At 38.7% G+C, this 22685-nt stretch overlaps 2 protein-coding genes across 9 annotated transcripts; one reads left to right on the plus strand and one right to left on the minus strand.

Annotated features, from left to right (window-relative positions):
- Nucleotides 1–2987: 2987 nt before the first annotated feature.
- Pmi (Transmembrane protein Pmi) lies at nt 2988–14029 on the minus strand. 5 transcript variants are annotated; one of them, XM_022810072.2, is made up of 5 exons: nt 13657–14029; nt 8659–8841; nt 7902–8003; nt 7421–7511; nt 2988–7102 (listed from the first exon to the last, which is right to left on the minus strand). In XM_022810072.2, exons 2-5 carry the CDS (start codon nt 8787–8789, stop codon nt 6929–6931), a joined length of 498 nt encoding a protein of 165 aa, XP_022665807.1. In that variant the 5' UTR covers nt 8790–8841; nt 13657–14029; the 3' UTR covers nt 2988–6928. The 5 variants fall into 5 exon arrangements, with proteins under 5 accessions (XP_022665807.1, XP_086849187.1, XP_022665806.1 ...); XM_086993061.1 differs by lacking the exon at nt 13657–14029 and adding an exon at nt 13383–13630; XM_022810071.2 differs by lacking the exon at nt 13657–14029 and adding an exon at nt 12041–12619.
- Nucleotides 10122–22092, plus strand: LOC111252349 (uncharacterized). Of its 4 annotated transcripts, XM_022810070.2 has the most exons (14): nt 14731–15030; nt 15874–15915; nt 16192–16212; nt 16771–16983; nt 17336–17398; nt 17607–17798; nt 18166–18318; nt 18585–19029; nt 19374–19494; nt 19768–19899; nt 20149–20270; nt 20411–20638; nt 20785–21360; nt 21673–22092. In XM_022810070.2, coding segments are annotated over exons 2-14 (2349 nt in total). In that variant the 5' UTR covers nt 14731–15030; nt 15874–15913; the 3' UTR covers nt 21754–22092. The 4 variants fall into 4 exon arrangements, with proteins under 4 accessions (XP_022665802.1, XP_022665805.1, XP_086849154.1 ...); XM_022810067.2 differs by lacking the exons at nt 14731–15030; nt 15874–15915; nt 16192–16212 and adding exons at nt 10122–10271; nt 14099–14215; XM_086993028.1 differs by lacking the exon at nt 15874–15915.
- Nucleotides 22093–22685: the final 593 nt, after the last annotated feature.

Here is a 22685-nt window from a genome sequence, read left to right on the forward strand (position 1 = left end):
TATTATAAATGATATAAAATGTGTGTATATGGATGTACATGTATAACAAAAATATAAAGGATGAATAATAAAGACGATGAAGAGTGAAATAACAAACCATAGATTAAATAATAAATATAATTACTGCTTACTGGAGACGAAGAGAGCACGTATCGCACAAGAAAGGTGAAAGTCCTCTGGAATTTGTTGAAGACATACACACTGAAGACCGATATATCGACAGAAATGTCTGGGCTATATATGTGTTTATCGTTCATCTCTAAGCAATCTACTAGCCTAGGACAGTGAAGATTGATTTGAAAAATGTTACGTCAATGGAGGTCTCCCAAGTCTCTCAATTTTGGCTATGTCGCATATAAATAAATCTAGATAGGTAGAACAATAAATGTCAATTGAAATAAAGTTGAATAACGAATATGGCCAGAATCCCAATCCCCTGACCCCTTAAAAAATAACATAAATTAATAATCAAGAAAGCGGCAAAAAGCATGCTAAAAAATCAGCAAGATTATAAATCTCATCCTCGTTAAACATTTGCTTGTGACTAACATGCGTCTACCATCTTGTTACCATCGAGCAACCAATAGTGTATTCGTAATATACTATTCGTATATTTGTAGTATCAGTCTCTTAAAAGCGAAAAATATACGACAGTTTAGTAACGATTATGTCACAAGAATCCAGTATGATAATACATATTACACAGGACACCAGATGACGGCATCAAAGCCAAATAAATTTGTGCAGATAAAATTAACGGCGGGAAAGGTATCCGATGAAGTGCTTAGCACGATAAGCTGTAAGGCGCAGGTGCTACTGCAAAAGAACGAGGAAAAATACGTCGGAGATAAGTGGAGTAATTTACGTATGATATGATTACGGATTACAAATGCTAACTGTGGTATTATCATTCTGCCACGAACTGGAATAAGAATTAACGAAGAGGGCGGACTGAGCTATCTAATTTTGATGTTTACCTACTATTATCGTTATACAATATTCGTTATTACTACTGATACTGCGACGGTTGATGGACTCCACTATATACTTATAATTAATGCTATATAAAATCCACTCGTGTACAACCCTACCCCTCTATAGATATTGTATTACACTAGTAACAGAGCGAAATTTAGAGAGCAGAAAACAGTTTGAATGGATGTTAAATTGGATTGGATTAATATTGAACGAAGTGACATCAGAACACGTCTGCATTGTCTGTATACTAAATAAATCCACAGAAAGTTATTTTGCGCTAAAAGCTGTTTAAAGAGAAAAACAGAAATGTTATTTAGCTATATGACCCACGTTGAATCAGGCGGAGAACGTCTGACTGGACTTGATCATTTGAAACCTTATCTATCTCCTTAGATAGCAGAAGATGATGGCTAATAAGAAGTAAAAATGCATTCTCTCCCGTACGTTCGTACATTGTCGAATGACTGTTTCTCGGCGTGGATGCGCCTAGCGATGCGCGGCCTATGTCACAAGGTTACGCAAATATGTGAGTCCTGGCTTCCTGGTCAATGAAATCTAATTACGTGTCAAATTCTATGATGAATATAACGGGAGCGCAAATCGTTAAAGTAGGTCTGCAAATGTGCATGGTCACGCATCGAAGGTAAGAAAATAGGTGGCGTTTTAATGTGGAAAAGCAGCAAATGGGTCACTGGCCACGTTTGCTGTCATGTTCGAAGGTGTCCTATAGAACCGCAAATGTATATTGAACCGAAGGAATATAGTTGGGTGACAGGGTCTCGTTGGATGGCTGAGCTTCGAAGAAATGTTTTATGTGAATAGTTACAGCTGACGGGCTGGGCTTTTTGAGACACATAAGTCGCCTAGACATACAGGAGTAATGAGAACAGATGCCCTCTCTAGGACACAACCACGCAGAAAGACATTTTACACAATGAAAGGCACCAGGCGCAAGTAAACAGCAAAATAAAGGGAAGGCTGCGATCGCTGCAGAGTGCGAGAGAAGCGCGAAATTGAGAGTGAGAGGGCCAACCTCTTGCAATATGGCCGAGCAAATCATGGCTGGGGGACAGAGAGGGTGTTAAAAGACTTATTTTCACTCCCTTGCTGTTCACCTAATACACCATTTGTATATATAGAAAGAAGAAATAATTATATATATATATATATATATATATATATATATATATATATCAAGATCTCTTTATTGTTCTAATAATTCAGTGTCGCCTATGAAAACAAATGGTCACAATAAACGATGTATACATAAATGGGTATTTACGTCATAACACGTTGATCATCTTTATTTTTAATTTAGGGACTATATCATATTTTCTTTTGAGAAATAACAGTTAAAGGAGAAATCAGTACATTTGATTATAACAAATCCATATCCTAATGGCATTACATTTAAGATCAGGTGGTCTACCTGTCATTGCATACAAACAAATGAACTGCATCTTGGATTTCCGCATCGTTTGTATTTTAGGAGCCCCAATATATGAGAATCTGTTTTTTGAGATGTCATCGGACAGAATAAATCATAAGTCATTGCGGTGTGCTCTGCAGGTCTGAATTATTCGTTTGACTTCAATATACAGAAATACAGGCTTGAAATGCATTTTCCTTCAATACTGGGTCTCGAAAGTAATATATAAGTCATAAAACACAACGAGACATAAGAGCATGTTGATCATATTGGACACTATTTGTGCACAATGTGGTTAGAATGTTTACCGCGCCAAATTAGACCCAGTCATACTCTCTTTTCTATCAGAGTTGAAGTGCTACCTGGTCAAACTTTTCAAGTATTCCCACTCCTTAGAAGACTGAAGATTTTTCTAAAATATGGTTACATATAGCCGCACGTACTTGCTGACTATCCAAGTGCATTAACTTAGTTAGAGATTAACCTAATCTCGTGACATTGCTGTGAGGTGAGCCTAAATTGATAACGTAATATGTAGTAATAGTTAACGAAAATAATAATAAACTAAAAACAACTGGAATTAAATTTCACAATATACTATTAATATTTATATCCATCGATAAAACGGAAAAAATAGCAAAAATATAATTAAAAGAAGAACTTAATACAGATCGATTTCAATTCCGTTCAAACCTCAACATATTACAGTTGTTTATTATCTTCATTTGCTTAACTCCCTTTGATTCGTCCGACCTTTTAATAAGTCAACGAGTCGTTTATTCGCCCAGTCTACCTGCTTGCTAGTTCGTATTGCTTCTTTGAGAATATTTACAATACAACTATATACGAATGAATCTATAAATAGAACACTTCCGTAATCGGGCAATCAATTGCTCAGTGCTTTTTTTCATTGCATCGCATTTCATCCTCATGCTATATATGACCCCACTCCGCATTATTTACGGTATTTTCGTTCAATGTCAACAGCAACGATTCAAAACATTAATAGTATCAGCTAGCAGCAACTTTTGAGGCTCTTGTGTTTTTGTGGATTCATAAAACACATTTTTATTTTTGTTTCAAGTACTTTAATAATTAGCTTTTGGTAATTTTATCATGTTTTATTATAAATTGTAAGTTTATCATGACTTTTATTACGCAGGGCTCTATGATTATACCAACAGTAGTTGATTTACAATTTATTGCTTATATGTACACGGCGTCATTCGAATAGGCAGGTACGCGCCACTAAACACACTGGAACCTCTTGCATGCACCCAAATGCATTCGTTCAAAGCTAGTTTACAAAAGCGGTCGCATCCTTTGGCCTACGGTAGCTGGCAACAAGCCGAGTTTTTCAAAGGATAATACTTCATAACGTTATAAAATGTATTACCTACGCACAAAGTCCGTTTCCGATCCTCGCATTATCTATATTAAGCTAAGATAGGTTAACAAAGCTTTGACACCGGCGATGCGGCATTACACCTCGCGGATGAATCTTTTCTAGGTCTCTCTTTTCCGCCTTGTCACAGAAACAACACTATTTATTATTATTAAACGAGTCGATCTCAACATATACTGTAACTCTGTTATAAAATGTGTGATTTCATCGAATCAATACCAGCACCGATTGAAAGACCCATCTGGTTCTGAGACACGTACGCTACTTCAGATCACAAACTAGGTTGTTAATGTCCACTACCGTTGCGACCAAAACTAAATAAACTCCCAACTATATTACTATGCACAACGTCCATTCACCCAATTCAATGTATGCCTTATTCATAGCTCAACGGCATCATGTAACTGCGTTTCCACTTTCATAGAATTCAGACCTATTTCAATTCAATATTCCCCTTTACGAGTAATTAGTTTTATAACAATGTTACGATTCGTTATTGGATACATGATAACTAAATATAAGCCAAGAGTCGAAGCACGCCATCGGTATTATTAGTCAAAAACAACTATCAAAATTGTAGGCTTCCCAGTTTACGTTCGATTGCTTCCATTCGTAGAGATAAGCGAAGACACGCACACACATGCACATATCAATTTAGACGAGCTTTGAGACGGATACTCAAGCACAACACATACATTGGAGGTTCGAGCAAATACTAGCAGAAAAAACAAATCTGCCAGTCCCAACTTTCCTTCGTCTTGTTTTCATGTCATTTTATACAAAAATACTTTTCTTTTTTCTTAGTTTCACTTGTCTTGTTAGTTCTTGAAAAACAACAATATGATAACAACTGCGACTACTTCGGCTACTATGACGATTACTGCTATTGCCTGGGACGCGTTTATGGAGTTGCCGTTCCTTGAAGCTGTCATTCCTGATCGGTTTGGTCCACTTGTCAGATTAAATACGGTTTCCAAACAACTCATAATTTTGCCAACCACCGTCAAAATTACGGCAAGAAACATCAGTAATAGCGTGCGATGTGTAGATATGGCACAGTTTTCTCCCTGTTTGGACCTAAACCTGCGCGAAGGATGTTGAGTCAAATAGGACAAAATTGTATTTTACGTAATCTATCGACGTAACTTTTATCCAGTTTTTTTTTTTGTAAACTGCATTTTCGCGTTTCTCCCAGTCAATACGATGTATAAGCATCACCTAAACGATATATGTACCTGATACGAAAATACACTATAAATGTCACATAACCTATCAAAATATCAAAAAAAACTTCTACAACAACGGGCGGCTGTTTGTACAAATTCGCACACACACGTACATTCAATTAGGCAATGCAAACGCATTCACCCCCTTTCACCGCCTGTAATGGAAAGATGTATGGAGCAGGGCCTACGAATATATCTGCGTCGGAAGTTTTCCGTGATTCACCTATTTCTTCTTCGCTTTAGTACATTTCATCAATATTATCTATGACATTTCGGTCTAACTAAATAACCTCGACATTGATACCCGTCTCCGGGCACAAACGCCCAGTTGTCTACGTACCGTCACGGCACCAAATCCGGCCGCTGGCAACGTTTGAAAAATACGTTACGTTCACTCTAGCTTAGTGGACCTACGGTATGTAGCGTTGATCAATAATTCGGCAATTCTTGCCTCATCGTACGCTAAGTCGCTAGATTTTTCCAGGCCCTAACACGCGATTACGCACGTTGGCAAAAGGAAACTAGATTTCACTCATATAATACATTCTAGATTGATACGTTCCTTCGTGCTTTTGATTGGTACACACGGCTGTTCGGTCTGCGCATGTAAGTGTTACTTCTGAAATTCAAACATCTAGTCAAGACAGTTTTTGCCACCATTATCAACTATTTGTACGCAATAGTAGTAGCTATGTAATTATAGATTCGTCGCAGAGTTTCGATTGTTTTTCACTCAGGGAAAATAAAGATTCCCTAGAAATTTTGTTGTTCATAATCGAGTTGAACGTATCTGCACATATCCTCCGTGCCTATTTTCAAACTGTTCATTTAGGCCAGCTAATTAAAAGGCAAAAATGTCATAACTTTGTGTGCTTGTTCCTTACGGTAGTCTTGCACGAACCTAACCCTATTAATAATAAGGTGACCCCGACATGTATACAGCCATTATTGAAATAGGGCGTGTTTAACCCTACCAGATAGCCACATACGCAACTTTGTCCTCACAAGAAGTACGAAACGTTCTGTGCTACACCTAAGACCCCTAAGTGACACTATAGTAGCAAAAAGAAATTAAGCCATCGGAATCGCAAAATAGTTTTCTATTGACAGCTTTGCACGCGCTGTTAACCTGACGGCTGGCAGTCGTCCTATAAAAATGTCGTACAGAGTTGTTATCACATAATCCGCTAATCTCTTCAAGCAAACTCATTACTATTTGTCTCAGTTTGATAATTAGCCGGCACTACAAGTGAACTGTCATTTGTTATGTTATATGGTGCGTTCTACCTATAGGCCGCGCAGATGTACCGTATTTCCGAGTAATTATCATCTTCAACACAAAAATTACCAAACAGCTCGTTTGATTTTACAACTAACATTAGGTGAATGCTTGTAAGTAGTTTCCGCCACAGTATGGCCCATATCATTTGTTCATTTTTCAGTCTTCTGTTTAACGAAGTCTGTCTCTTTCACTATTCCTCGTCTGGGCTCAAAACTCCTTTTTCTTCCAAACTTTCTTCATGCCGTCAATTCGTCGCTCAGTTGGTTCATGGCATTTACCAGCTATTCACAATGAGAAATGTAGTTCGTATCATCTTTATGCATGGCTGATCCCGTAGCTGTTCCAGCCGTCTTGATAGTACCGACACTGTGAAATCGCGCTAAGCCATGATGAGCTACAAAAGGATTATACGGCTGCTAAAGTTGTCTGATAGCTCATTTTCTGTAGATGTGCATCCCTTTTAGCTTTAAGTTTGTTAATGCCGCGTGACTCCGTGCTCATAGAAGTAGGCCCAACTAACCAGCAGTCGAAAAGCAGTTTCTTGAGATGAGATGACAAGCAGCGACGAGGTTTCAACGATGTTTTGCATGTTCGCGTTCGGTAGTAGTCTACAGCTGCTTGAACCATTGGATAACCCTATAAACGACCAGAGACAGCGCCACCAGTGTCACAGTTGTATGCAAAACCCGTCGATTCGTATCGACGCAACGCACAAGAATCACAGCATCTTCCATGTTATCGGCTAGAGGCAACTGATCACGGATCTCCTTGCTATTATCCACCTGTGGCCATAAAATATAGATATATCAATATGGTAAAAATAGTACGTCGAATGAAACATATTTTAAACCATATGTTTCAACTAATAGCTGAACGAGGGTAATATAACGATTGGCAACTATACTACGAAGAAGCGAGATTTTTATTCTCAAAAATTAAATTATAGGCTTACAACATATGTAAGTAGATGGCAACCGTATTTAAAATATGATTAAAATGTCCTTTATCGCATTTATTCTCTAATAGGAATGATAATTGGGTTCTGTTTCATCTCAATGATTTGGAAAAGCTACGAGAGGAAATGGTAACAGACTGCTTACCTGATAGTGTATACAAGGATCGCTACTCCACGACACATTGTACAGTGTACAACATAATAGATTCACGCCGACTAAAGGAAACATCACGTATCTGCCATTGAGGATCAAAGAACGGAAACAGAGAATTAGAAAGTCTGTCAAGCGTGGTAGCAATGTGAGCTATGCTTACAGGTACAAGGTAACATACAACACGGAACATATCGAGCTTTTGAAATTCCCCATTGGATTAAAAGATGAACAACAACAAATAGAAAAATAAAGCTTGTGAGTAACTGCACTTTTATATATAATATCTAACTATAAATTGTTGGCAGTATTCACAAATCATACAGGTGTAATATTTAACTTGCACGAAATATCTATACACGTTGCCAGAAAAAAAATCAATGGTCCCAAAAAATCACTAATCCACGAAATTCCGACACTTTATCGTACTAAAAAAATAGAGTAGCATGAAAAAAATGCTCATGCAAGTACTAACAGTGATTGGGCAGAGTTGCTTTTGGTTAGGGCAAAGGTCGCTACTGAGGCGACTCCGCAGCCAATGCCAACCCGTGTGAGGCCGTTACCAATTTTGATCCACCTAAAAATTCACAACGATCGCGCACTTTGTTTATCAAATGGTTAACTGATTGAATTAGTTCAATTTGCTCAATTATGAGCAGCCAGATGGCCTAAACAGTAAACAGCCAAACAACTAAAGTAGCAGCTGGAAGCTGTTTAAGGCAATGAGCTATCAAAGAAAAAAAAAAGCGAAAAAATGGAATCCAATGTTCAAAAATAAGGTAATAACGATTTTATACATTCTTTAAGATTATACACAACAATGTGATATTAGAATAGCCGTTGATTATTACTCGCAAAAATCTGCTTCTTGTTGGTAACGTCTTAGTGATTCATATAGGAAAATGCACCCCGTGCATGCTGTTCGCCACTTAAAAAAATCTAAAACGGGACACCCCTAGGCTGTCCCCACCGCTTGCAGAAAAACCTGAAGACCGCTGAACAACCGAGGAGAAATTGTATATTGCTACGGATTTAGTATTTATACAGTGCCTACAGCAATGAACCATGTTGCTCCAATAGCAATATATAAATAGGGCCACTAGATGGCTATTTATTAGCTGGCGTAATGCTTTTCCTTCGTCTGTCATATAAGATCATTGCTTTTATAGAAGTAGGTTTTTTTCCTTTTGACAGGGTACATAAAAAAGCCCTTCTCATGGGTCCGTACGGACCTGGCGGTGGCATCGGCGAGGCTGTGCGGTTCGATGACAATGATCTTTGGAGTGAACTCCAGAGCTCTGTCAAACTCGAGCTCATGAGCCTCATGTGAGCCCCCGCCAGCTTCCTTTTTTTCGCCGAACATCTCATGGATGATCACCCACTCGGGGGAGATATCCGGCGATGGCGGCAACTCCCTGAAACAATAAGTGCAACGGAAATTTAGCGCAAATAGAATAACGTGTTCATCTTGTCGGGGGTGATTTATTAAATTATAGCAGGCTATTGGTCCTAGTTTGCTCCATGAGTTGCCCGTATCCCCTGCAGCCTGACAAGACCCTTTCTGCCCGTTCAATGTAGTTGATTTCGATTTTTTTTTACATTACTTACGCACCTTTAGGGCAATACACTGCGGCGCTGACCTTAAAAATAAGGTCCAGCACACGTTCATGTCACATAAATGCATCATTATATTCAAGTGTGAGTTTAGCGTTGCTGCTTATGGACTGCTGGATATGTATAGAACAGAGAGCCCAGGTGGTTTTAGAAAACTGGACTGCAGTTTCAAAACACGTTAATAACAGCGCACCCAAGGGCAGTATACTTAAGCTCTATTATCTAGTACACGAAATATTGATAACGTTACTTTTAGAAGTAATATCCATGTGGTTATTTGTCAATTGAGCCACAGTGCCTCCACTTTGAAGCGAGTGAGCCGAAACGTCAATAGAAGGTATAAGAGTCTTTAAAATCACCAGACAAATATAGCATGGCCCATACACTCGACCGTTCCATTTCGATGTACTAATTAACACAGTTGTATGTGTCTTTACACTAAACATTCAAATATTTTTATGAAATTATTAGTTTGGTCGAAAAGAAATATTTGTTTTTTCAGTGGTCTGTTTTTCGTCGATTGTTTCGTCTTTATGGTTTGTTCACCTTTTACACGACTCAAAAGCGCCCTTCTTTCGTTACAGACCTGTTGTAATTCTGTTACTTGATAAAAAGATCTTGCTTGTGATAAAAAAAAATTTAGGAGTTTTTGTGCTTTGTATAATGGTTGAAAGTAGTTCACTAAGTTTCAAGATGACATATCCAGCTTCAAGAATACACCTCAGCCAGGTCGTAATAAATAAGTTAATAATTTGTTAAATGGTTAAGCAAATGAGCTGCAATGCACTGGAAAGTACGCTTTCCTAAATGTCGGCCGGCACACGTAGCCACAACAATGGATCGTTGTAGGTGGCAGGAAACAATGTTCCTAAGTTAATATGAAGTCAAGAAGGGAACGCAAGTCCTGAGAGATCCGCTTAAGCCCAAAAAGTGTCAGGTTTATACAAAAGACCGCATAATTTGCGTTTGATAAGACTCGAAGGTCTTGCTGTGGAAATGCTTAAGAGAAACACTACGGTTGGCAAGGATCTGCGGATATAGCCTAGTTGAGTATACGACATTATGCTGCACACAAAATCCAATGGAACAACACAATCATTTTTCTGCAGAACAATGCCGAGCCATAGATGGCAAAAAGTCGGTAAGGACGTCCTGCAGAAGCTTGAGCGAAGCTTCTCCTATATCCACAATAGACTTTGGACCTAGCATTGATGCGTCACTACCTTGCTCGGTAAGTGACAAATGAGATTCGTAAAAGTTGATTTGATAGTGAAGAGGATCCCCAAACTGGCTAAACAAGTTCTTCAATACTAGACAACGTATCGTTTTCGTGAAGAGTAGTAAACCAGTTGTCGTAATAAATAGTCGAAGGTCGTGAAAAATGACAGTGAGTAAAAACTACTTAATTTGTTGCTAAGGCTTGAATGAGACGCTGCGTTAAGTGAAAAATTGTTTTTGTTAGACGAAAAAACGCATTTTCTGACAAACTGAATATATTTGCAACACAGGTTGCGGAACAGCGAGCAAAAACTTTAATAAATAAACATAAAATGTTTATTAAAACAAAAGTTTTTGCTCGCTGTTCCGCAACCTGTGTTGCAAATATATTCAGTTTGTATATAAAATATGTAGAACTGCTTTTGCTGATATATTAGGGTTTGCACTAAAAATCTAGGTTAATTATTAATTTACTTATGACAAGATGCGTGTGTTAAGGAATTATTAGGAAAGCCAATGTCTCAGCATTCCGAACGGGAATATGTGTTCTGAACTTAATAAGAGAACCCAAATTTTGATCTGAAGGGAAATGATTTCCAAGAAATACGCGCAGTGCTTTTTTGCTTGATTGGTCGCATATGACCCACTCGGTGAATTGACACACAAACAAATTTGCTTATGTAACACTGTTCAGGGATATTCAAAAGCCCCTTTTTCTGTGAACGACTTCGTTCACTTAGATTATTAAAGTTTTGTTTTTCATACAAAATAATCATGCGAGTGTAGAAAGTATACTTTATGTTCTCTATCTTAGTAAAGATCTAAGCACTACTTTTAGGTTTGAGTATCAATGAACTGATTATACACAGAAAAGAATTACACGACTGTTGTACAAAACAATTAGGGATACAATCAATAGGGGAAAACGACAGCTCTCTTTCGATTTTGAGCTTCTGATCAATGTTTTGAGAATGATACACAACACTGTGCGAACGAACTCACCAAGATGAAGACATGTGTTAATGTGCACATCTAATAGGAAAACTTTTTTCCAACAAAAATAGGCAATCAAGAGCTCGGTCAATTTCTGATGTAAGCTTCAAAGTCTCAAAGACAGATAACGTTGAAGTAAGAGAGACGATTACCAAAAAATCTTGCGCTTTCATTTGAGATTAGTAAAAGAGAACTAAAAACGACTATACAAATGAAAAAACAATGACCACTTAACAGTGGCTAACCCCATAGCGTGCGTCAACCATAATGCAAGGCAAAATTTTAAACGATCTGTTCACCTTTATGTTATCAACACACGCACATGACGGCAGTTACTGGAACAGACCTAGACGGATTTAGCTATATACCTATATTTTTACAGAATCAGATAGAGACAACTAATATCCGGCATCGTTTCACAGCACACACGTAGACACGCATAGTTCGCATTAGTAGCCTTCCCTGTACAAGGGAGGACACAAGGGTTGCGTAGCATCAGCTGATTGTAGATGATGTCCCCCCGCCTTGTGTCCGTGTTTATTGCTTTGGCTTTCTTCATCACTAGCTGATTTGCAAGCCCCCTAGTAACCTCATTTACAAGAGTTTCTTAGACAGATAATCCGATTGCAGGTATGTCGAGCTAATTGTCCTGCTAATCGATTCATGTGACCCTGGTCAAATTATTTTCACCTGCTTGGCACTGCTATTGTAAATTTGAGAGTAAAACTTTCTAGCAGTAGAATGAATAGATCGAATCGAATCGAGAAGCGTGGAGTCCTTGTCACTTACTGTGAGTCCGAGCTGGCCATGATGAGCGAGGGCACGAGCCTTCGCCCTAAAACCGTCTACTCAGCTCAGCGTTGTAGCTGCTCTGAGCAGCGGCAGCACACCCGAAGCAACCCCGTTGCTGCGTCCGCGCCGGATCCAATTACACTATATACTATCACTACGAGCGATAATTCTACCTAGCAGCTGGTTACGGCATCGCTAGTAACAGTAACGTTTATACAGAGTGGTAGCAGTCAGAGCTGTAACAAAAACAATAACATCAACAATTCGTCGTAGGATCTGTACAACCGCTGTTACTGCCACGGATACTGCTTGCCTCCCGCAAGATGTGGCGATTCCCCCTCCCCACGGTAGGGTACGATACTCGGGGACAATCGGTTTGGACCAGCACTTGAAAGTCGACGGGGTAGTTCTTTATCGGTGATAATAGGCACTAATCGACGGATAGATTAAGCTTTTAACGCAAGTCATCCATGAGCAAAACCATGGAATCTTCAGGTTACGTCACGAGTATCTGTTAAAGACAACGATGATCATAACGACGATTTAGTTTCGTTCGGCGGCTAACAATAGAAGTTTTGTGGTACCAGAACGATCACAGGGCTTTGAACGCGCTTTGTTCCGTCGTTTAAGATACTTTTTGACATCTGATTTGTGCGCGGTTTACAGGATGATCGAGGGCGTAAATCAGGGAATGGTCATTATAATCATTCGAAATGCCTGCCCACCAAAGATTGTATTTGCTTAATGTGAGGCACTGAGTATTGTTGAAGGTGTTTGCTTCTAGTATTCAGGCTATAGCGAAAAGCACTGCTGATCTTTGTATGAAGACACCTTATGGCCCGTTATATTTGTACCACATTAAATTTATTAAGTCTACTATATTTTTTGTTATTGTTTAAAGAACTTTACTGTAGTTTATCGAAAGGAAACAGGCAGATTTGAAATTCAATGTCGAAAAAAGTAATAACTCGATAACGAGCGCCCTTTCGACACTGCATTATATACTTTAATTAAATTAGCTACGATTCGCCACAATTTAATGTTTGAGTTCTTTATAGTACCTAGTAGTAGTAGTGAAATACGATAATAATAAAAAAAAAATTTGAAAATATCTTATAGTTTTTCTATGTGCTATTGAAAAGGCTATTAATGTATTTCGGTCACGTTTTAAAAATATAAATATCAGGCAGTTTAAGAATACATTCGTACTTGCAAGCAGCAAAACTATTAGATATCTCACAAACTGTATTTTCATAATTTGGTCTTATTTTATTAGTCTTTTAACATTGAAAATGGTGCACCGTCTCATCCAGTCGTGAATTTCGGTAAATACACAGACCTTAGATGAATAAATAGATGTCGCTAATAAACCTTCTGCTAACACAAAAACAGGCATTTGCAGTTTTGCGCTATGTCGGGCTGCAGGGAAAACACTTTGACCACCCACATAATCTCACTTGTCATCTCATCACTGGCCTATTTACTGAACTGTCTTTTCACCCTTAGTTGTGCTTATCACAGATATAGGGACACTCTTTTTTCTGTGCTCTCAATTTTCAGTTTGTCCTACTGTTGTGTAATCAAGTGATTTGACTAGCAACTTCTAAACTTACGCAACTTGCGTAATTCAGGATCAGTGCGTTGTTGTTGGCGTTCCTGTTGTCTAAGGCTCTAAACAGCATACGGCTAACGTTTCTCATGGGAACATAAAGAACGACTTGGAAAAATAGAATATATTCTGAAGGACATATTTGATAAAGCGAGCCATCGGTGAAATGATATCACCCAGCCTAGTCAGCTGTTAATCAGAGTCGTCTTTGTGCGATGCTGTCTCTGAAGCCATTTAAAAATCTGAAGTTCAAAAACGAAACGTCCAATTGTGTACATAACAATCAGAACTCTCTTAAAGAATTCTGTTTTAGTTTACTTTAAAAGAAAAGAAAACATCAAGTTCAGCAGCTGTGCCCCAGCCCTTCTTCAGGTAACTAAAATGTGTTCTAGAACAAGCAGGAAAATCTACGACCTAAAAATGTTTTCTATACGATTCATAAACAGGACCGAAGACGCAGAGGGTCGTCCAGCTGTGACAATCATGTGGCATCTATCAACTTCGTTCGCTGTTCCAACTTCAACGTTCATGCCTGTGAATCAGAGAGAGTGTATGCATATCAGGTTCGCGGACTTCGTTTCAAAGATAAAATGTATTTTATGTAAAATCAGAGAACGATAAATAAATGAATAACGAATACGCTCTGTGGTAATTTCCGGCCTCTATGTAGCCAGCGTACGCAAAATGAGTGTACAACTGTCTTTTCTAATATTTAATTCATTATCGTCATTATGATTACCGTTTGCAAAGCGATATCTATGTGCGTATTTTTACCATACTTCTTAACTTAAGCATATCTTGTCAGTTAATAATGTTTTACAGAGAGCGCTAATGAATTGTAAAGTGATTATAAGGCTCATATTTTGGCTACTTTGTACCATGTGTAGGTTAAATTAGACCTGTGGTGACCGCAATTTGTTCAATTTCTGTACATTTTTGTCTTTAGAAGTTTTTATCCTATTTTCCCGCCACATATTTCAAAATACGAAAAGTGCGCTCATCTCAAACTTTGAGTTACCCTTTCTCGTCAGTTGTAAGTGGTAGGTTTATGTCATGGTACTTTGAATGGTTTCGATTTCGCTATCGACAAAACAAACAAATTCAACGAGCGCTTCCCAGACCAACTATGTGCATTCGGTAGACCGAAAAGTGATGGGAGTTTATTTGGTGTTTTGTAGTTATTTAATTGTTATTTATACTGTAAGAAGTAGAACTTTTAAAAATAGAACTTAGTCTGCTCTAGTGAAAGTGTTAGATACGTGATATTGGTGCCTATTAGCCAGTAAATTATACTGTTCATAACAGAATTAAAAAACGATAGATAATTGAGAAAGACAATGAAATCTGACTCTGAAGAGGGAGAGATTGCCCGCGGAAGGTTTGTATACGATTCGTTTTCTTTGCGTTTGTACTAGTAAAACGCATAATTTAGGTAAATTTTGCTGTGTACTTTTATACAGCAGTAATTGACTGCTTGTGAACATTAACAAACAGTTATTTGTGAGTGCACTGAGTCTACGAGTGATTTGAATTAAAAGCCGGGTGAGCAACTGGAAGAAACTTTCGTGCTTAAATGATGAGGTTAATGATAAGTTAGTCATTTGGATTTATAAAATGAAGCTGTGAGACGGACTCTGCCCGTGGATAGATGTGGTTGAGTGTATAGTGTTGAGTATACAACTCTGCGCATGGGCTACCTTGGTAGAAGCTCATAATGCAAACACTGCATAGTCACGTTCTATTGTAAACAACGCAAAAACTTTCGTTCACACAAATTCTACGGGATATGGCGCAGCGATCCGTTCTTATCGTCTAATGAACCATTTTCCATACAAATATAAATATGTATTCCATTTTATCGAATAATTGAAACCAATAAGTTAAAATAATGGAGTATTTAAGAAGACGGGTAAAATTTTTATGGCAGGCGTCTTTTTTTTTTGTTGTGGAAAATTACCTTTAATTTTAAGCCATGACAAAATATTAGAGTATCTGAGGTCTCTTCCGTAACCGTACTGAGAATTTTAGGTTGCTTTTTTGGCTGTAGCATTGAATTGCAGGAAAATACGCATACCAAATCGCGAGAAACTTTGCGTTGTCACTTCTGAACTGCAATATATGCGCTCTTTATTTATCATAAACTTTCGTTTTTTGTGACGCTTTGTGTTGCAAACTTGTCACGAACTTTTAAAAGGTTGCAAAGAATTTCGATGTTTTTCAGCATTTGCCGATGTTGAAGCGGACAGACCTAGCGAACAAAAATGTAGGTGTCAACAGCGCCTAATTTTTAGTAATCGAATTTAGAATAAATGCACATATATATATATATATATATATATATGTGTCCATTTATATATAGGCCACCAAAAATTTATCCTGACGGGCATTGAGCGGTCAAATAGATTATTGAATCTAATCATAGACTAGCAAATGTATCCCTCTGTCGAAATATACCCACTAGACAACTGGCCTTAACTGCAGCGCCGCGTCCTTTTTTCGAGACGAATGTAACGAAAAAGTTGTATTTGTCTTTTAACAGGCGTATTGTCCTTTTGCCAAGGTGAGTATTATTATATGGTGTTTTAAAGGCGCAAAGGTTTCTTGTGCATGCTTCTTGCCTCAAGTTTGACACAGAGGGAGAAATAAAGCACAAAAATTGTTTTGATCGCAAATTCCAGTAACAAGCTGTCGATAATGCAAACCGCGCTGCACAATTTGTATATGGATATTTCGTTTTGTCTCAGAACAAAGTCTTTTTCAAAAGGCAGCACATTCAACAATGAAGCGATCTAATACAAAGTGTACCTTCATATCTGCTGCGCAGTCTTCGTTCAAACACGCCAAAAATTTCATTTTAAAGAGCTTTATTCAAGGTAGCGTTCGTCTAAAATCTGCGTTCGACGCAATATTTACTTTACTGTTTATCGAAACTATTATAGAATCCCTTGTGCTATTAAACAATCATCCGTCAAAGTCCATGAACTAAAATATCCTTTTTCATTGGCCAATTCTGTTCATTAACTGAAAAGTAGATAGTAGATTGTACGTTGCTGCTGTTTAAAACAAGAATGCGTTTTGTGACATCCTCTATTAACACTTATTTCCGTATATCTAACAGTAACAGTGAGGCTTCTTCCGGTGATCAAGATGATCAAGAGGATACTCTTGAAATTAAACCTCCACAAAGACCGCAACGTGAACGAGATGGACGCGGCGATCGAACTTCAAACGATTGGGAGCGAAGAGATTCTCATAAGGACACGGGTAGTGGTTCCTTAAGGGGACAAGACCGTCGACATCGCACTGACAAACATCACAAGGCTAGACATAGGTGGGCATGATACTATTGTGGTAACTAAGCGATCATTAGTGATTAGTATTGATTTAACAAGTTGATATTATTTATTGGCAACCTGACAAAACATTACGCTCTAAATACACCGTTCCATGCCGTTGACTGTGGTTCACGTGTCCTGATGTCCTGCTAAAGGCTCACGTTATTATACTAAGGCTAGTGGTGCACCGCGCACGTTATCCTTATTCGCAGTTCACGTCGCTCACTTAACTCTCTTCATTTTTGACACTCAACTCATATCCGTATAAATAACACATATTTTGTTAATTTTTGCTGGCATTTTCATGGTTGCTAATTGCTTCATTCTGTATGGTGGATACTCATGTAGAGAGCGAGAACGCGATAGCTCATATAGAGATTACGACAGGTCTCGTGATGATGGGCAGCGTGGGTGAGTTATTTTGAGTAATTATCTTCTGATTCGCTTATAATTTTCTTATGATCTTTAAGTCTATTTAAATACTCTCGTAAAATAAATTCTCTAGACCCTTCAACTGGGCTACATAAAAATTTAAGCTGTTTTATTCTACAAATAAAGTAATTTTCCAGTAAAACCGCATGCTTATTTTTTATGCAACTAATATCTACCAATATTTCAGCTCGCGAGAATCTACTCACCACTCTTCGCGCGACCGGCGAGATCGGCGATCAGACCGAGACGATGAAAGGGATCGTGACCGGGAGCGCGAACGCGATCGGGATAGGAGCGTGAAAGATGCAAGGGAAAAACTCAACCGAAATCGGTTGGAAAAACAACAGCAACAGCAGCAGCAGCAGCAGCAGCATCAGTCGTAAATACCTTCTCCTTAATAGGCATTGATAAGAATTTAGTCGTGGGCAACGCTTCATGCCCGTTTTGCTATTTAGTATTAGTGATTTCTCTTTCACTTTTTTTTTCGCTTCGGAAGGAGCAGTGCGTGGTGGATATAGCCCTTATTTACTTCGCGCACTATCCAACGATCACAAAAGCTAGGCTTACAGAGATCAATTTCAAATGATACTATTCAAGCAGTTTTTAAACTCTTATTTAACAAGGACGCTTGTTCGAAGCCACTTGCATGAATAACATATTATCACGCATGTGCGGTGTACTTTAAGGATGAACTTCTACTAGTTGCCAAGCATTTACAGCCTCTTTCGTTTTTTCTTTCATTGCAGGGGAGGCGGTCATTCATCAGGAGACGAAGAGTTACAACGTAGACGCGAACGACTTTTGGCTGCATTAAACGAACGAGAACGAAAAACCAACAACGAAGACCTTTTCCGAGAGAGTCGTGATCGCGAGAGGAGTCCTCAAGAGCGCCCAGCAAGGTAATTTTTCTTATGATGGATGCTGTGAAATTAGTATATACGTAAGCACAAACTAGAGATACTGTATCATGTCATAATCATTTTTGTTGTTAAATTAAAATACTACTTTCTTATGCAGTGTATTGGTCGAAACATGTGTAAAATATATTTGCAAGACGGTATTTCGATTGAGGAACTTCTATAAATGCTAGAATTTTGCTGAAATATTGGAGTTAAATTTTGCCCCTTTACGATTTGTTTTTATTGTATCCCTCTATTCATTATAGAACAAGACAACCTCATCCTCACGCGCATCCGGACGAAGACGACGACGACGACGATGATGATGATGACCTTGATCTGCATAAGACGGCGCAGTCAACAGCCAAAAGGCTGTCTCCGTCTAGAGATAAAAGCATTGGAACTAGTGCGATATCTCGATCTAGGTTAAAGGATGCTGGCAATAGAGCCAGTACCGGTAGCGAGCGGTCAGACGCATCTGGCTCGGGATTAGACGAAAGTAGCACAGCAGGCGAATCCGGAGGTGGGGCAACAGATGATGAGCGTGATCTGAGCAAAGGAGATAAAGCAAATAAGGAAAAGGATTTAGCCGGTATCAGTATAAAGGATTCTAGGCGAGAAGGGCCAAGCGGAAGTGGCGATAATGGGGGTGGTCCTCAGCCAATGGATGTTGATGATGGAGATGATGAACCGAGGCCACCAGTTGCTCAAGTTGGTATAAAAACAATTAGGCGAGTGATTGGTAGGTATGAAATTTGAGTAGATAATAAAACGAAATCGACAATCGGTGACATGTGCGCTTTAGGTATTACTATGTATCCGGGTCGTTTTTGCTATCATAAACTAGCCTCGCCGACATTGTAAAGTCGAGCATACTGAGGTTGTCTCTCAGATTGAGATCACTAATTGAAAACCACCTCTTAATGACTATCCTAAATCATTTGGAAATCTCTAAGTCTCTGTTAGATATTATGATGGTGTTACGGTTAACATGATATAATAGTTTTCATATATGAATGCTCTCTGTTATTTTTTGCACCTGTTTTATTGGGTAGAGAGCGGAGCAGAAAGACATCCGTGAGGAAGATGAATTTCTTGAGAACCGCGGAGCTGAAACTGAGAGGGACCACGTTCGAGATGACGACTCACAAGATGGACCTCTTGATGGCGAGACCGGTAAGTATTTAGTTGTAAAGTATGGCATTTTTACAGAACATAGCATTTGCTTTGTCCCGATCTGCCGCCTAGTTCTCGTATCCCTTTACGGTTCGTTTGGTGCATCAAGCATACATCTAATGTGTGTATGGTTAGAAATACTGTGGTCATAATATTAAAACCGTCTGATTCTTATTGCCGTCGCTACTTTTGTCGATTGAAACCATATCAAACACGGTTCGTTTGGGCTCGTTCTAATAGATTTCTTCCTTATCGCTTTATTTCGGTCTGTAGACCCTATAGAAGAGCTAATTGATTACTTCCCAGCTATGCAAGGCTGCCGACGCGTGGAAGAGTTTCACTGCCTCAACAGAATCGAGGAGGGCACTTATGGGGTGGTGTACCGTGCCAAAGACAAGCAAACAGGTAAATTTCCAATACCGTGAATTTGTCTACGCAGACGGAACGTAAGAGGGTATAATGGCCGAATATTCAAGTGTTTGTGAGAGTTGAGTGGCAGTTCAACATTTACTTCTAACGTCTATAACCACTTTCAACGTATTCTCGTGACTGCGACTATTAGATCACTGCTCGGATATATTTCTTAATAGGCATAATATAGGCATTAATTATTTTATGTTGAAGCCCGCTACCAATTTTGAATTCTTTTTTCAGACGAGATTGTGGCCCTTAAGCGGCTGAAAATGGAAAAGGAGAAAGAAGGATTTCCAATAACATCTTTGAGAGAAATTAACACCCTACTAAAAGCTCAGCACCCAAACATAGTTACAGTGCGGGTAAGTCACAGTGCGGATATGCATTCATCCTTATTGCTATTAATATCTGAAATAGCTAATAATCGAAGAGACTAAGGAGAAATATTAAAAAGATTTAGTTATTTTAATGCAATTTATTGTTTTTTGTTTTTGTCTGGCAGGAAATTGTGGTTGGAAGCAACATGGATAAAATTTATATTGTGATGGACTATGTCGAGCATGATCTTAAAAGCCTCATGGACACCATGAAGTCGCCTTTCCTTGTAGGCGAGGTTAAAACCCTTATGAGGCAGCTACTGAAGGCGGTAGCCCATATGCACGATAACTGGATTTTACATAGGGACCTCAAAACGTCCAACCTGCTCCTAAGTCACAAAGGCGTTCTTAAAGTAAGTACCGCCAGCATATATGGAACTGGTTTGTGCGAACTACAGAATCTAAGCTCGCATCTAATATATTTATGGACATGTTGTAATGCTTATTGAAAGCGTTGTTAATATATGTATATCCATCCTTATGGTGTGTGTCGTTTCAGGTGGGTGATTTTGGTTTAGCACGCGAATATGGATCTCCACTGAAACATTATACGCCTGTTGTTGTTACGTTGTGGTACCGTGCTCCCGAGTTACTTCTTGGCTCCAAGGAGTATTCTTGTCCAATCGATGTGTGGAGTGTCGGTTGCATTTTTGGCGAGCTCCTTACACTCAAGCCCATGTTCCAAGGAAAAAGTGAAGTTGACCAATTAAACCGTATCTTTAAGGAACTTGGAACTCCCTCAGAGAAAATTTGGCCAGGCTTCAACGATCTTCCAATGGTGAAGCGGCTCTCGTTTGATCAACAGCCGTATAATCTTTTGCGTAAAAAAATTCCTGAGACTCTTCTGTCAATGGCTGGATTCAACTTATTGAACGCCCTTTTGACGTACTGCCCTGGTAAACGAATAAACGCAGAGGATGCGCTTCGTCATGAATGGTTTACAGAAAAGCCCGACCCTGTCGAACCAGATATGTTCCCCACATGGCCTGCAAAATCAGAAGGCGCCACTGCTACCGCCCGAAGAGTTCAGTCCCCTAAACCGCCCTCTGGTGGGCAGCAGGCGAAAAATCTTCTCGTAAGTGTTCAATACAGTCGAACACACAAGTTGAAAGGTTTGGAATTATGGCAAAGATTAATAAAATAAGCGAACTATTGTAGGATAATTCATCCCGAAGGTTATTCTCAAATCCTTGGAAATACATGAATCAGTAATTCAGGTATCTTTAAGGACTTGAGGATAATAAGATTGGCGTTTGTATACTGGCATTGATTTAGAACAGGTGACAAGCTTCGTATGCCTGTGCCACCGTTAAAGATCCAACTCAAAGATGAGTTGCAGTGCTTTCCAAGAATTGAATGTTGTATCTATCCTTTCTTTTTATTTCAGGATGATGATTTTGGTTTCCGGATGACCTCGACAAACAGGGGAGTTTCGTCCAAAGGAACTGGCTTCTCGCTCAGATTCTAAACCCATAATGTATTATTAGTAGATGCGATCAGCTCCTATGTCAATAAACTGGCCTCTATTTAGCCTGGACGATCCACGACTAAAATTTTGTAGATTATGATATATTCACTTGGACAGCTTGAGCTCAGGAATAGCAAGTTGATGACCCGGCCAGAGAGATGTTAATAGTGACTTCTGTATAAACAATATATATATATATATATATATATATATATATATCTCGATGGAATGCAATAAAAACGAGAGAAATACTCTTTTGTTATAAAAATATTGGCATATGTATTAATTGTACTTTCATGCTCAATAAAAATCAAGCTAGTGAGCGTAGTTCACCCACTATTTCAAAAATTGTTTCATTTGGCTAGTGGTGAATCAACTTGATTAAGAAGGAACTAGTTCAATAGTTGCACGTAGATTGTAAAAGCATGTACCATGAAAAAAAAAACTCAATTTTTTTGCGCGAAGTCCTTTTATAGACACAATACGTCTCGATAAAAAAAATTATTTTTCATGTTTTAAAACGCATTATGAATAAATTCTATGTTAAATTTTACTTTGGGTAGATGCGTAGCGCCGAGCGCGTTCTGTCGTATAGAATCAGTGTTTCAGGGACGACTCGTGGGTTACTATGAGTATTGGACATTGACTAAGCTCTATTTATTTTCAGCGCTATTACTAACTTTTCAGGTCAGTCAAGGCAGAAAACTTATAGAAAACTATAAAAGGCTTGGAAAGAAATGTCACTTAATCCTAGGAAAACACACTCGTTCAGCGCAAACTCTGGATGAATCAGTTTATAGTCGGTGTCTGCTGTCAGTGTTAGAGGGCTCACCGCCAGATAGGAACGTTTAAAAAGTGGTAGCGGCGAACAAAAATTCCGAGCAATTGTTAGTGACGATAGCTAATCGAGGGCCATATCTAAGCAAAAAATC

Source organism: Varroa destructor, unplaced genomic scaffold (genome assembly GCF_002443255.2).
Source record: "Varroa destructor unplaced genomic scaffold, Vdes_3.0 BEIS01000006.1, whole genome shotgun sequence".
Lineage (NCBI taxonomy): Eukaryota > Metazoa > Arthropoda > Arachnida > Mesostigmata > Varroidae > Varroa > Varroa destructor.